This window comes from Quercus lobata, chromosome 6 (assembly GCF_001633185.2).
Source record: "Quercus lobata isolate SW786 chromosome 6, ValleyOak3.0 Primary Assembly, whole genome shotgun sequence".
NCBI lineage: Eukaryota > Viridiplantae > Streptophyta > Magnoliopsida > Fagales > Fagaceae > Quercus > Quercus lobata.
In genome coordinates, this window is record NC_044909.1 from 48,184,812 (window position 1) to 48,199,473 (window position 14,662).

General features: G+C 36.2%; 1 protein-coding gene across 2 annotated transcripts; it reads left to right on the plus strand.

The window, feature by feature from the left end:
* Positions 1–10,444: 10,444 nt before the first annotated feature.
* On the plus strand, positions 10,445–13,170 carry LOC115994752 (putative WEB family protein At1g65010, chloroplastic). Of its 2 annotated transcripts, none has more exons than XM_031118991.1 (3): positions 10,445–10,505; positions 10,691–10,869; positions 11,101–13,170. In XM_031118991.1, exon 3 carries the CDS (start codon positions 11,124–11,126, stop codon positions 12,978–12,980), a length of 1,857 nt encoding a protein of 618 aa, XP_030974851.1. In that variant the 5' UTR covers positions 10,445–10,505; positions 10,691–10,869; positions 11,101–11,123; the 3' UTR covers positions 12,981–13,170. The 2 variants fall into 2 exon arrangements, with proteins under 2 accessions (XP_030974851.1, XP_030974853.1); XM_031118993.1 differs by having other exon boundaries at positions 11,106–13,170.
* The last annotated feature ends 1,492 nt before the right edge of the window (positions 13,171–14,662 follow it).

The following is a 14,662-nucleotide window of genomic DNA, read 5'->3' on the forward strand; positions in this document are numbered from 1 at the left end:
TTTTGCATCAAACTCACATTTGTTATACCCATGGAACAAAAGAAAGGTGAAGATGCCAATAGTTATGTTGTGTTAGGGTTCAAATAGAATTCAGTGTAATTTGCTGCATTAAATAAAACTCAATAATACAAATAAAATCTGCTGCGTTGAAAAAATGCGGCTACATCAAATAAAATTTCTGCTGCAAATTTCTTCAAATATAAATTCTGTTGCATTAATTAAACATATATAATATTGTCATTTGCCAAAAGTAAAGACACTCAATTCTGTCTTTAAGCCACATGCATAGAAGTTTACAACCAAAACTTAACTACTGGTTCACCACACATCAGATATACACATCTTCCAACCAAACTGTGGGAACCAGTTACATAAACTGTGGCACTTGACCAATTTAAATACTAGTTACATAAATTGTGGGAACCATAACAAAAACAAAAAAAATATTTGATGATCTGCTTCATTTACTATTTTTGGTGCCCTTGTTGGCCTTCTTGCCCTTTCCACTAAGTGGTTGAGTGGCTGGAAACAGAAGAACCATAAACCATCAAGAAAACATTACAAATATATGTTCATATTTCACCAACAAAAATGAACTTTTATTTTATCAGTCACCAAATAGTGCACTCAAGTGTCAAACAGCCACTTTACCAAGTATATATGAATGTGTATCATTAATCATAACATCCACTTTACCAAGTATTTGCATGCAGTGCATCGTGAATTAAATAGAGAGAAATGATAGAAACGTGACACACAAGACCACCAGTTCATGTATGACAAGTAGCCCATTTATAAGTTTGACTTGCACTAATCTCTCAACTATCTAATCCATAATGGAAGAGATTTCTTTGTGGAAAACCACTAGCTAGTACTATATATCTTAACAATCAAATGCTAGACTCAAAACAAATAAAACTTGGAAGGCACAAGGGATATAGGAGGAAAGATTGAGAGATAAATTAAATTACCCCCACAAAAAAAGGAGGGGTAGTAAAAATATACAAATTTCATAATTAAAGCACCTGACCAATCAAGTGACCAAACAAATTTCTAACACCTGACCAAACAAGTGACCAAACAGATGATTGTCTTGATAAAGCTATTAACAGAGCACAATGTATGTACTTTAAAACAACAATATTTAAAGTAATAACCCTTCAAAGTAGAACACTAAAGCAATATTGCAAAATGTTCAAACCCAAAAAATATAAATTTTCATTAAAGAAAAAGGAAATTAGTTCATACTTACAACAAGAATCTCAAGACTGCAGCAGCCTTTATAGGATTTCAACATATTAGGTTGCACCCTCCCCGCGTTTACTTCTTTTTTGGTTGCGTCTAGTGTACTGTTTGGCCGGAACATGCTCTGTTACTTGCTCATAATGTTATATTTTTAAGCTTTTACAAACAAACAAATTCATGCACAAAGAAACCCAAAAAAATATATGAAATTAAAATCAAAATAAAGCACTTGGAATACCAGGTGGGAACTTGTGCCGCATCTCCTTGCTTGGATGGTGAGAGTCGATTTCCATTTGGGTGCAACGTGAGCGTTTGCATCCTGTGGCTGCTTAGCTTGGTCATGTTGCCCCTGCTCAATGTCACTGTCATGTGGATGCGTGGCTTGTGGAACATGTATCAAGGTAGAGGAGGTAGGAGGTAATTGTATATGACTTGGGTTGGTAGACATGAGCTGAACGTGGGGTGTTTGAAGGCTAGAGGTGGGTATAACTGTCTGGGGGGAGCTATAGGATGAGGCCATGGGTGAGTTGTGGTCAACGGTGGTGGTGTGTGGGGAGGACTCAAATTCAGTATGGGTAAACCGCAAGGGAGATCCGGTGTCAATGGGAGGCTTGGTTGTGTCCTGAGGGGTGGACACGGGTGGAATAGGGGTCTCAGTGGTCGGAGGAAGGGTGGGGGCAGGTCGATGACGTGTCACTGGAGCAGCTGAGCTCGTATTGGGCCCTACATCTGGTATTTCAGTTTGGTTTGTTGCTTCATCATTGGCTGGCACATCGATATGATCAACCTCATCCACATCCTCAAGGGCTTTCTTAATGAACTTGTATTTGTAAGATTCTTCACTGAACCACTGGAGGATAGCCAGTTAGGTTGCAAGCTGTCATTAAATCTCTAGCATTATCAAGTACTACACATACATAACGTCATACACATCATGCAAAACAAAATAAATTTATGCACATTACCAAAATTTCCATCTTAGCGTTAGCGCGATCGATATACAGTCGAGTGATCTTACGATACCACACCATATATGGATGATGACATGACATCACCTTCTCCATCTTGAGTGCATTACAAATGTACTCGTCACGATCATTCCACTTCTGAAAATGGATTGCATGTTCCACCAACCAATTTTTCTCTACCTTGCCCCTCACATCTATTTTGTGCAAATCACAATTGGTATTAGTATCTCTGGGTTGTTCTTGCTTTAGACCAAACTATCGTAGGACACGATCGGGTAGGTGGAACTCTGCAAGCCAAAAACATATAAGTGGAACGGTCGACCTCCACACGTTACTTCCCTCAATGCGAAAACTAGCAGGAAGGTGGCTCAAGTCATTTCCATATGGCTCCCACTTAACCTACAAAAGCTACCAAGTAAAGCAACCACATTCAGAAATTTTCCCATAATTTGCATAACAGGTAGCATAATAGTGGGTAATGAAAAACTTTTTGAAGGACATAAGATGTTATGGACGTATAAATACAAGTATTATACTTGGTTGGGCTGTGTCGTGGCAATTTGATTACGATATGCAAAAAGCACGTGTGTGGGAGCATTCTTTGTACACATTGCCCCTGCCCACCTACAATTAGGTAACATCGCATGGTCATTAGTCGTTTACATATAAAAATGTTGCATAATACATGATAGCACACTAATTATGCAATATATACTTACTTCATAGCAAGAGGAATTAGTGGTAGTGGTGGACCATAAACACCCTCGGCTTGGGGCACCATTTGCGGGGACATATGTGGGAACTTGACATATATCCACAATTGGACCAAAATCAATGGTCCGTCAATCTGCTTTGCCTTCTTGTCGGTTACATTGCATAGCTGTCTGTACAACCATGATAAGGCTGCACTACCCCAACTATACTTGCGTGGATTACGAAGGTTCTGCATGAACTCTAACCACATGAGATGGACCTTATCTTCGTACTTGTCGAGAAATACCATATCCCCTAGTAGGGCTAGTAGATAGCAGCGTGCGTACTGATGAACTTGAATCTCATTGGCATCCGGAGATAGTGGTTGTCTGATTCAGTTAACAAGTGCAGGTATCAGAATCCTTTGACCTTTTAGCACAGTTTGACGGCCATTTGGAATTTGAATTCCAAGCATTTCAGCACACACATTTGTCCAAGTTCTTTTTTTGGGCCCAACCATTACCTCACCCTCGATGGGCAACCCCATTATAACTTCCACATCTTGCAATGTGATTGTTATCTCACCATGTGGTAGGTGGAATGTATGGGTCTCTAGGCACAATCGCTCTACAAATGCAGTGATGAATGCATGGTTAAACTGTATGGATGGGACCAAGTGTAGACCCTCTAGACCAAGCAACCTCATAATGGCAAGGACACGATTATCTACCATAGGAAATCGAAGTGTTAACTCTTTATGGCGACTTCGACAATCCAGTGTGCTAGGAGGATTTTGCAAATATTATAACAATAGATAAAAATCTTATGCAAATATTTAGTATTTATGACTAATTAGAGTTGTGACACGAATGCATAGTACAAGAAAACTCATGCAATTACCTGTCCCCCAGGGTTCCACAGTAACTCGGATCGATGTTTAACTTGTTCCGTCAATACACTAGATCAATGGGTCAGGATCTATCATTATGCTACATAAAGTTTTTGTGTCATATCAGCTATAAATAATAGGTTTGTGTAATGTGCAATATTGGTTAGTGACATTGAATAGAGAGAGACTTACACCATATATGGTTTAATATTGTGACATTGAACGAGAACCTCCAACATATAATATTTTATGAAGTAATTGTTTACAGTTTATCAACTATTGCTCGTGAATATTTGGCTATGTGGTCAACTGGCTCTCTCCTTTTTAAGGATCTAATATTATTAGCCACTGAAAAAAGTCTTGGTTCTGACAACCAGGGTTGGAAAATTTCTAAGTTCCTAGAGGAATATATAAAAGACAATCATAATGAAACCTAACAAGAAGCCATATAGGTAACACACTACTCAAATAATTAAATATGATTATCAATTGCTTGCATTTTTAATATGATTGCTACTACCCTAACATGGTATTGCTTACATGTTGCTTAATATGGATATTTTTGTGATTTATCTGAGTTTAAATAACTCTAGTTCCTAGAGTTTTAACCAAGTATATCTTGTTACTTGTACAACTAAAAGACCAAATCAACATGACAATTTTTTTAGGGTCTTTAAAAAAAAAAAAAATACTAAATTCATTCATACAGAAAAACAACATACAAAAAGCTCCAAGATTATGACAAACAGTTAAAACAAAAGGATCATTGTCACCATTTTGCCATTTTTGCTAACTAGTGAAGTGAAGATATGGGGCTTGGTGGTACTTGTAGCCATTTCCAAAGTAGTTGCCAATGACTAGAAGATATATAGAGTGTAAACATATGGTCTATCATACAGGTACTGAGGATACATATCAACAACTCAGGGGTATAATTTAGAAATTGAATAACTTTTTTGCAGAATTTGAACATAGCAATGAAATGAAATCATTTTTTTCCCTTTAAAAATGTGATTGAAATTGGTCCATCTTATCACTCACAGTGTGTTCAAGGTGACACTATATTATCAAAAATATGATTTTATCAATCAATATTTGCGAATCATATGTCTTCACTTGTCTCTATTGTGATCTCAATCTCCATCTTGCTTGTGAGGAAGAAAGAGACCCACTGTTTTACCCATTTATCACTGTGCAGATTGTCATTTTGTTGTTGAATTTAAATGCATCATCTTTCAGGTAACCTGATATATATTGGATCTTATTATTGTTTTTGAAGACCCAAAATTTTAAACCATAATCTACTGGCTACTAGCGAAGACCTTTTTTATTTCAAAATTGAAATTATCCTGAGACTTGATTTACATTCTAAATTTCTAAATTATTATCCCTTTACTCTTTATCACTAACACCAAAAAAAGGTTATGATAGGTAAAATTGAAATAGCACAGTAAACAAAAACACAAAAACAAATAAAAACTAAACCCAAATCTCCAAACCACTAACCTAAAAAGCAAATCAAAACCCATTTTAGCCAATAAATAAAGAGCAAGAAATCACATTAGAGAGAGAGAGAGAGAGAGAACGAACCTGCTGGTTGAGTCGGATTCCTCACCACAAAAGAAGATGATGGACGGAGAGGGACACCGGAGAGGAAGATGATGGACAGAGAGGAACACCAGAGAGAGATTAAAATTGACTTCCAAAAAGAGTCTAACTTACTAATTAAGTTTGAACGCATGCCATCCGCCTAATAATTTTTTGAAGTTGTACTGTTTGGCAAATTTTGCCGGTAAGTTCCACTTAGTTTAATTGGGAATTAACTATCTATAAACTAATGAGTGTTAAGGTGGTATATTTTTTTAGAATATGAGAGCTATGTTTTAATTTTTAAAATTACGAAGTGGTTATCCTAACCCATATGGTATGTGCTCAAAACAAACTCAATTCAAACCTAATCCACTAAGAATTCATAACAATGAGATTGAACTCATCTGGTTGAGCTATCAACTCATGGCATTTATCTAAATAGTCTTTATAATGCCTAAAACTTAATTCCCAAAATTGTTAAAATGAAACAATGCCTAACTTTTCAAAAAATAGAAAGCCTAAAATATTGTTGATTAGCATACGGTAATGTAGCTTTAGAGCATTCACATCGCAAAATTCTATCCGATCCTATTTTACCATCCCAAAAAGCTACTTTATCAATTATACTATACCATTTTACAAGACACTCAACATTTCAAAATTCTTTTTTTTTTCCCATTTTATTTAAATATTCTATTTTATTACTATTTCTCTTTTTCTCTTCCTTTTCCTCTCTTTCTCCCTCAACCTTTAGCACCGGTTCAACACATAGAGCCACACACATACACAGACCCATGATACATCGATCAACCTATCCAAACCCATCACCACCCACACAGAGCCACACACACACACACACAAACACAAACCATCAAACCATCAACAGAGCCACACACACACAAACCATCAAACCAATCGGAGCCAACAACGGCCACCACACCCACCACCTGAATCACGCCGCCAAAGAAACCCACGCCAAAATAACCCACACCTCCAAAGAAATCCACCACCAATTCACAACGATCTCCACCACTATCCCACCACAAACCCACTAGATCAAAGAGAGAGGCTGAGAGTTTTGGGTTGGAAAGACCCATCAGACCACGCCACGCCATGAGACACCCATCAGACCACACCGAGTGAGACAGTGGCCAACAGCGGCTTGGGCTTGGGCGTCGCTGGGTGAGACGCGGCTTTGGCTTGGCGTTGCTGTGTGATGGTGGCCAACAGTGGCCTGAGGGAGAGCCAAGGGAGAGGGAGAAATTTGAGAAAGAGAGAGAGACGTGAGAGACAGACCTGAGAGATTGGGAGAGTCAGGGAGACAGAGTGGAGAGAGAAAAAGAATAAAATAATGTTTTTGGTTTTACAATAGTGCTACAGTGCAGTTCTACCTTTGGAATTGCACTGTAACACTATTGCAAATTTTTTTGCAATAGTTGACTTTTACAAGTCTGGATGGAGAGGATTTTTTGTGCTTAAATGGTAAAATAAACTAACATATAGCATATGGCATGCTAGGCGCAAATGCTCATTTGTAAAAGAAAGTGCTTTATTATAGCATTTTCCTTCTTCATTCATCTTTTTCCAACTTCCAACTTGGAAGTTCCCACTTATGCTTGTCCCCTGCTTTCCCAACCGTTCCCAGACAGCATGCCGAAAATTCAAATTCCTATCCTGAACCTGAAGAACTCCCACTCGTCCTCATCTAATTCCCGCTGTATAGGGGGCCTAAACCTAAAGCCCACTTACCGTGCCACGTCCTCCCTCCACTCGTTAAACTGTTAAAACTTCTCTCAAACAATGATGTATACGCTTGCAAGGTTGAATTAACCCGCCAATTGTTTGATGAAATGCTAACAAAGGACATTGTATTTGGCAATATGGGTGTCTTGAAGCGTAGTTGAAGAGGTTGTTTCAGTTTGATGCCTGTGAGGAATGGTGTCTTCGAATTCCCTGCTATTGCTATGGTAGACTCGTGTGTTGTTGTTGTGATTACCTTGTCATTTTTCTATATTAGACTGATGGGTTTGCTTCAGTTTTTACTGCATGTTCTACTCTTGCATCCCTCAAATAAGGAAGACAAATTCTCGTTCTTCTTATCAAAAATGGTTTTGAATTAAGCTAAATGCCTCTGCATGTAATGATTTGAGTACCATGTACAGAAAATGTGGTGAATGCTTGATTCTTCCGAGTTAGCTTTTAGTCAAATTCACAGTCCTGACCTTGTTTCTTCCAACACCGTTACTACTTTGCATTTGCACAGCATGGCCTCTATGAGAAAGGCTCTAGTTTTGAACCAAATGGCAAGGTGAATGTGAGTATGAATTTGTTTGACTAAATGGTCAATGGCTATGGTAATATGCTTGCCTTGCCTTGCCTGGTTGATTTATATTGAGTCGGGCAGGTCAGCTGGTGAAGGCCATATGAAGCAGAATCAGGTGCCTGGGGTTCTCTTCTAGTAGCCTGCTGTGTCTATTCAAATATGGAATTAAATCAATTTTCAGTAGCTAAGTAAGGTTATAAGGAAAATCATACAGATAGATTTAACTTTTAACAAAAGATTTGTTTTGTTTTTTTTCAAAGCACATGTTTTGTCAGGATAATCTAGTCTATGTTTTGGCTTTGTAGAAGCGTTAATATAATATAGAAACAATCTTGAGAGTGTATTGATATATTTGTGACATGATGTTAGTGGATCTTTTTTTTGGTACATGCTTAAAAAGACAGAAAAACAATACTGCATCTTAAAGAACATTATTGGTTGGATTGTTGGAATGCCTTGTTATTAAAGAATGAGTCATGTTAACGGATGCCCTTAGAGTAATTGTTAATAAACCATAATAAGAAAGTTTTAACACCACTTTCATGAAAAATATAATAACATTTATTATTTTGTCATTCTTCCAATATAATGTTTTTAAAAATACTTCATGGACAAAATTTAGCTACAAAATTGGTTGTAGTTTAAGGCTACAAACTCACTCAATAAAATAAATAATACAACATATTTTGAAAATCTAACCGTTGAATTGTATGTTCTTTACGCCTTTAATACACATGTTAAATATTGTGTCAATCGGATATCATTTACTATATGATTTATAAGCTTATATTTTGTGCATAATTTTAAATTACAAAAACTTGCAATTTAAAAAATGTATTGATGACATAGCTATTAATCTTTAATTTTCTTGAAATTTTGCAAGTATGGAGAATATAAAAAGAAGATATAATCCAATGGTGGATTTGTCAAAATTCACATCCAATAAAAAGATATTAAGTAAGTTTGTAGCCTAAGGCTACAACTAATTTTGTAGCTACAACTAAGTTTAGGGCATTGGTTAACATTTACCTTAAAGAATATCATGTATCGATGACATTGACAATACCACTTGAATATTGCATGCATCGTTAAGCCATCTGGAAACCTCTTGCATTGGATACTTCCTGATTAAGAATTTGTTGGTCATACAGCTTCTTTGATTTGAATTAGATTTTGTCAATTATGTTGTAAATTCTATGGTGGTATTTTCTCCAGTGTGGATCCATGAGTTCACATTTTTACATAGAGGTCTTCAAGGTTCAAAATTCAGCGTTTGATATTTATTCATTTCTTGGCAGCCCCTCGGAAGAGTTAAAACTATTATTAGGCAGGTTGAGTAGAGGATTTGTTTAGCCTTAAAAGACGCGTCTCCTTGAGGCTTAATTATTAGAGAAAAAGCAGGCATGATTTTTATATTAACTTCTTTTAGCTAATTTGCTACTTGTTTATGAGCCTATGAATGCATTGAAAACTTTATATTATTTTATTTTGGTTGACAAAATAAAATTCAACTTTCAGAAGAAGAAATTTCCAGTACGCCAAAAAGTATACAAGAGAGACCTCTCTTGCGTATGTTGAACCTTCAAACCTTCCCAGTAGATTCCGGTGGAGTTTATTATAATGATTTTTTATCACTGGGGGAACTTTTAGAGAGCTAATCCCTATAAAGTTTTTGCTTCATTGGGCAATATTTGTAGACAATTGTGTTTGTGTACTCACTATTCACCTACTGACGAAAGTATATTGAAGATATTGGTAAAAAAGAATTAAAAAAAAAAAAAAATGGAAGAGGGCGGAGGAAATAAATTGTGTATTCATCTACGACAAAAGAAGAAGAAATTTAAAAGCTTATAGGAGAAATTGGTAAAATATATTCTCTTTAAAATTTGGTAAAAGCTAGAAAAACAATAAATCACAAAAAATTCACAATTTATAGCTGTCAATGCTATATGAGATCTCAATTGGTAATTATAATTGAATAGAGATTTAAGATTTGAATCCACATACCAAAAAAAACACAAAACTGTGAAAATTTTTGTGTGTATTAGTAAATAAGTCTTAAGGTGATCCAAACCCAAGTATACCACTCTATCCATTTTTGTGTATTGGACAATTTTTTATTAAAAAAGTTTAGAAACAAAAAAAATTAATAAATAATTTGACACTTAATGATGTAGTAGATTGTTAATAGTAGTTAAAAAAGTGATATCACACGTGAAAACTAATAAAAGCTCGCAAACTCAACTAATGTGCGAAAAATATTGCCAAATTTTTTATGTCCGTAACATTACTCTTTACTTAGTAGTTATTGGAACGGTCTCCGAAAGGACCCAATCAGCGGTTAGAAAGAGAAACAAAACAACGGTAGGAATTCGCACAATGTTGTCAACGTTCAGAATATGGAAGTTTTGGTCCAAAGTTGGCCAAACAAGAAACTACTACCATGTCGATGTCTATCTCTACGTCCGAATTCAAACACCAAAAACTCCCAACCACATCTCACTTTTTCACTTTTGCCCCTACGTTAAACTTTGGAGCCATTGGTTCCATTAATGGAAAACCCGCCAACTTCGGACTATTCTTCCTAACCATTATTCACTCATCTCTCTTTTAATCCATTCCTCCCAAAAAAGCACTCCAAATTCTAGTTTTTCTCATCTACTTTTTTTTTTTTTTTTTTAATTGGTTTACGTATTTTGAATAAACAAATATAAATACACAAAAAACCAACCACCACCAAGTTCATTACGTTGCCTTAACCTTCAGTGCTTTGTTTCCTTCTACTCTGTATTCTCTCGTATGTTCTATGACAATTCATATGCTTTCTTTTATAAGGATATTGTAATCCTTTTCTTAGTTTTTCCGTTCATGCTTAGTTCATTTTTTTGTCCTTTACCTTTGGTGGGTTCAATTCAATTTCAACGCTTTTGTTGTTTATTTGAATATCTCAATCTCTTATTTCATGCATTTCTTGGTTTTTAGATCTGGGGTCTTTTGTGCTTGCTTAAGAAAAAAGGAAAAAAAGTTCCTTTATTGGATGTATAGGAGCGAGGCTAAGACCATCCCTGCATCATAATATTGACAAGGGAGCCCTATAGGAGTGGAAATTAATCTTCAAGTCTCCGCGGCAGGAAGGCCTTGAATTTGCCAATATATCTGAGGTATTGATTTTTTTTTTTATTTTGGATTTCTATCTCATTTAAAGTAGGATTTTATTGAATTTTGTATCAATATGATGATTGAGTTTTTGGATTTTGATTTATTGAACGCTTCTCCAAGATTTTCTTTGATAAACAATGAATTTGAATTGTTAGACCAACAAAAAAAAAAAAAAAAAATTACCTTGATTTTGATCATACATGATTGGTAAATTTTATGTTAATTTTTGGTAGAAAAGGATTATAGAAGTTTCAAGATGCAGCAGCATATGGGACAGCTAGAGGAGGGGCTGAAGATGAGGAAGGGGCAATTATATGACATTGAAAAAGAGAGGGATCAAGCACTTGATGAGCTGAAAGAGATGAAAAAGGTGGCTGAGGAGGCCAACATGAAGCTTAGTGATGCATTGTCTACAAATAAGGTGGCACTTATACAAATGGAGCTGAATTCAGTAAAAGACTCATTGTCGATTGTGAGTCAAGAATTAAGCAACAAAGACAAGAATTTCGAGTCTTTGAAAGTTGAACTCGAGAAGGCAAAACAGTTGGAGCTCAATCGGGCAGAGAGGGACCCCTCATCAGATAAGTTCAAAGGGGAATCAAGTATTCTGAAAACCTGTGAGGCTAACACAAAAGCCTTATTGTCCGAAAGTAAGATCAGAATTCAGGAATTGGAGGCAGAAATAAAGAAAGGAAAGGAAATGGAAAAAAAAACATTTGATTCGATGCTGGCACAGGCAGAACAACTCGAGCAAAACAAGATTTTGCTTGAAGAGTCAAAGCTCGAGATTGCTTCTCTCCGTGAGCAGGTGGAGAAATTGAAGGGTTCATACGGGCAAAGCAATGCATCCCAAAGTTGCTTGGAGGAAAACCTTTTGTTAAAAAAAGCATTGGAGAATCTCAACTCTGAGGTTCTATTAGCAAACGAAACTTTGGCTCATGCACAGGAGGGTGAGAGGCTTGCTTCCTCAAAGGTCAAGAGTCTCATGGAGGAAATAGAGTTGCTTAAAAATGAATTGATGCTGGCAACTGAGGCAGAAGAGAATGGCAAGACGGCAATGGATGATTTGGCAGTAGTACTAAAAGAAGTGGCAACAGAAGCTCACGAGGTGAAGGAGAAACTGAGTGTAACACAAGCAGAGCTAGAGTACACAAAAGTGGAGGCAGAGCATTTGAAGGTGCTGTTAAAGATCATGGAAGACAAGCATAAAGAAGTTTTAGATGAATCAAGGAAAGAGGCCGATCTATATAAAAATACTGCAGAAAGGTTGAGATTAGAAGCTGAAGATTCACTCTTGGCATGGAATGGGAAAGAAACTGGCTTTGTTGAATGTATCAAAAGAGCTGAAGATGAGAGGTTTGCTGCGCAAGAAGAGAACAGTAGACTGCTTGAATTTCTTACAGAAGCCAGGAACATGGTTACAGCATCAAAGGAAGAAAATCAGAAGTTGCGTGATATACTTAAACAGGCCTTAAATGAAGCTAATGTTGCGAAAGAAGCCGCAGGGATTGCTCAGGTTGAAAATTCACAACTTAAGGATAGCCTGGCCGAAAAGGAGGACACCTTGAATTACCTTACTCGAGCGACTGAGAACCTTAGGATAAATGAAGCTGCTGCTTTTGGGAACATCAAAGCGATGAACCGGTTGCTTTCTGAGACATCAAAAACAGAGTTAAAGAAAGACGATAAGGATAAATCATCGAGAAAGGAGTCAAAGAAAGAAGATAAGGAACTAAGAAGGAATTTCAGGACTCAAAATTCAATAGATAAAGAACGTATAGATGGCAACATAAGCAAAACTACTAGTTTTAATCTCAAGGAGATGAAACTTCACAATAAACAGAAGGATGTGAATGAGGGCCCTGAAAATGATGAGGCAATATTTGACATTTTAACTTCACAAGATTTAGCAGCCCATCACAGGATAAAGTCATCTTCTGTATCCATAGATGATGGACAGAAAGTACAATTAGAAGATTTTTATCATCTAGATGCAACCCTTTCTGATGATTTTGACAATGATAGAAACTCAAGAAAGAAGAAAGCATTACTACGGCGATTTGGAGATCTTATACGAAGAAAAAGTTCCCCCCCAACCGAAACCATCAATTGAATAGACACTTTGGGAGTACACAAATTTTTCTTACCACCTCAGTTTTGATTCTTGCAGTAGATTAGTCATCTAGATTATTTATACCAAAAAAAAAAAAACCTTGCCACAGGAAACTTATGATATGAACACGCTCCCCAATCATCTATAATTATGTACAGTCAATTCATCATTTATACAGGGAGAGTGAATATTAGTGATTCATCTTCTTTATGTTGCTTCACTTTTATTTATTTATTATTTACCAAGTCATTCTCCACGGCCACCCAAAACTCAATGCTCTTGTAGTTCTCTCAAAATGTGAATTTTAATCATAGTTAGTCACATTCGATTGGCTAGGCAGGCAGATTTTTGTCAATGATTCTGCCCCTTTACTGCGTCCTCTTCGCAGGCAAAGATTTAATAAAGAACAACATTCTCAACTCTCCATCAGTCTTGAGAGATTAGAGTCGGGGTTGTTTTCAAAGCTTTGCCATGCGTCATATAGAGAGACGAGCTTGCTACTCATGCCAACAGTGGTTGGTCATGAAGTATAGCTGCGCGTCTTGGAAGGGGCTAACTCAAAATCAATTAACAACTACAATTTGCCTTAACATTTCACAAAGAGGTAAATATAGAGCGATGTCATCAGGAAGAGAGTGGGAGAGTTATACTCATGCTGCCAAACACGGAGGAAAAACACGGAGGAAACTCGTTTGGGAAATGTCTCTTACACACACCTACACATAAATTATTTTTTGAAATGAAATTGTGATTTGAAGTCACGATTTCAATTAAAAAACTGAAATGTGTGTATTTTGTGTATAATAGAGAAGTGTCTGATCGATATTGTTCACTTTTAGTGGCGAAGTAAATGTTGTCGTTTTTGGTAGGTAAAGATTTTAATTGATGTTTCCTTTTACTTTTATAAATACTTAAAGGAATGCAATTTTTGGTAAGTTGTTATGGGTTGTTATTGGTGTGATAGAAAAGTAATTTTAGTAGTTGGTTAAAATTAGAACTAATAACAACTAACCACTTATAATTTGTTGTGAAAATATTATGGATGAACATCTCTCTAAAATTGGAGGGATTTAGTTAGTGGGCATTAACGGTGATGGACAAGAATTTAAGATTGATGGTACTTGGACCGAAAATTAAAATTATAGGCTCCGCATTAGTGTAGAATTAAGCTATAGACTTCACAATGTGCTAGACTTGTACAGTACCGTGTATCACTTATGGGTATATTTAAAAACTCTCCTAGCCCACTCGCAGTCTTTTTCATGAGTCCAAAGATGAATAATGAAAAAACCCACCCTCCAGAGTCCAGACCACACCCCCAAATTCCTCAATCAGCTTTCCAAGTGGGTTTGAAACTTATGGATGTAACATAGGAAGAAAAAAGGGGGAAAAAGGGTTATTTGGGCTGTAGCTTGCGATATTGGTTTTTTTTTTTTTTTTTAATATTTATTTTTTTATTGGGTTTAAACTTATGTGGTCCACCCTTGATAATAATTCTTCATTATTAAATCAAGATACCAATCAGTTTTAGTGTAGACAAGGATTAAACCTCAGATCTCATATTCAACTATCAGCGACTTTACTAGTTGAACTAACTAAAACCTATTGGGCTTCTATTTTGCCTGTCACAGACTCACTGCAACTAAAAAAAGAAAAAAAAAGTCTACAATATTATTTTGGTT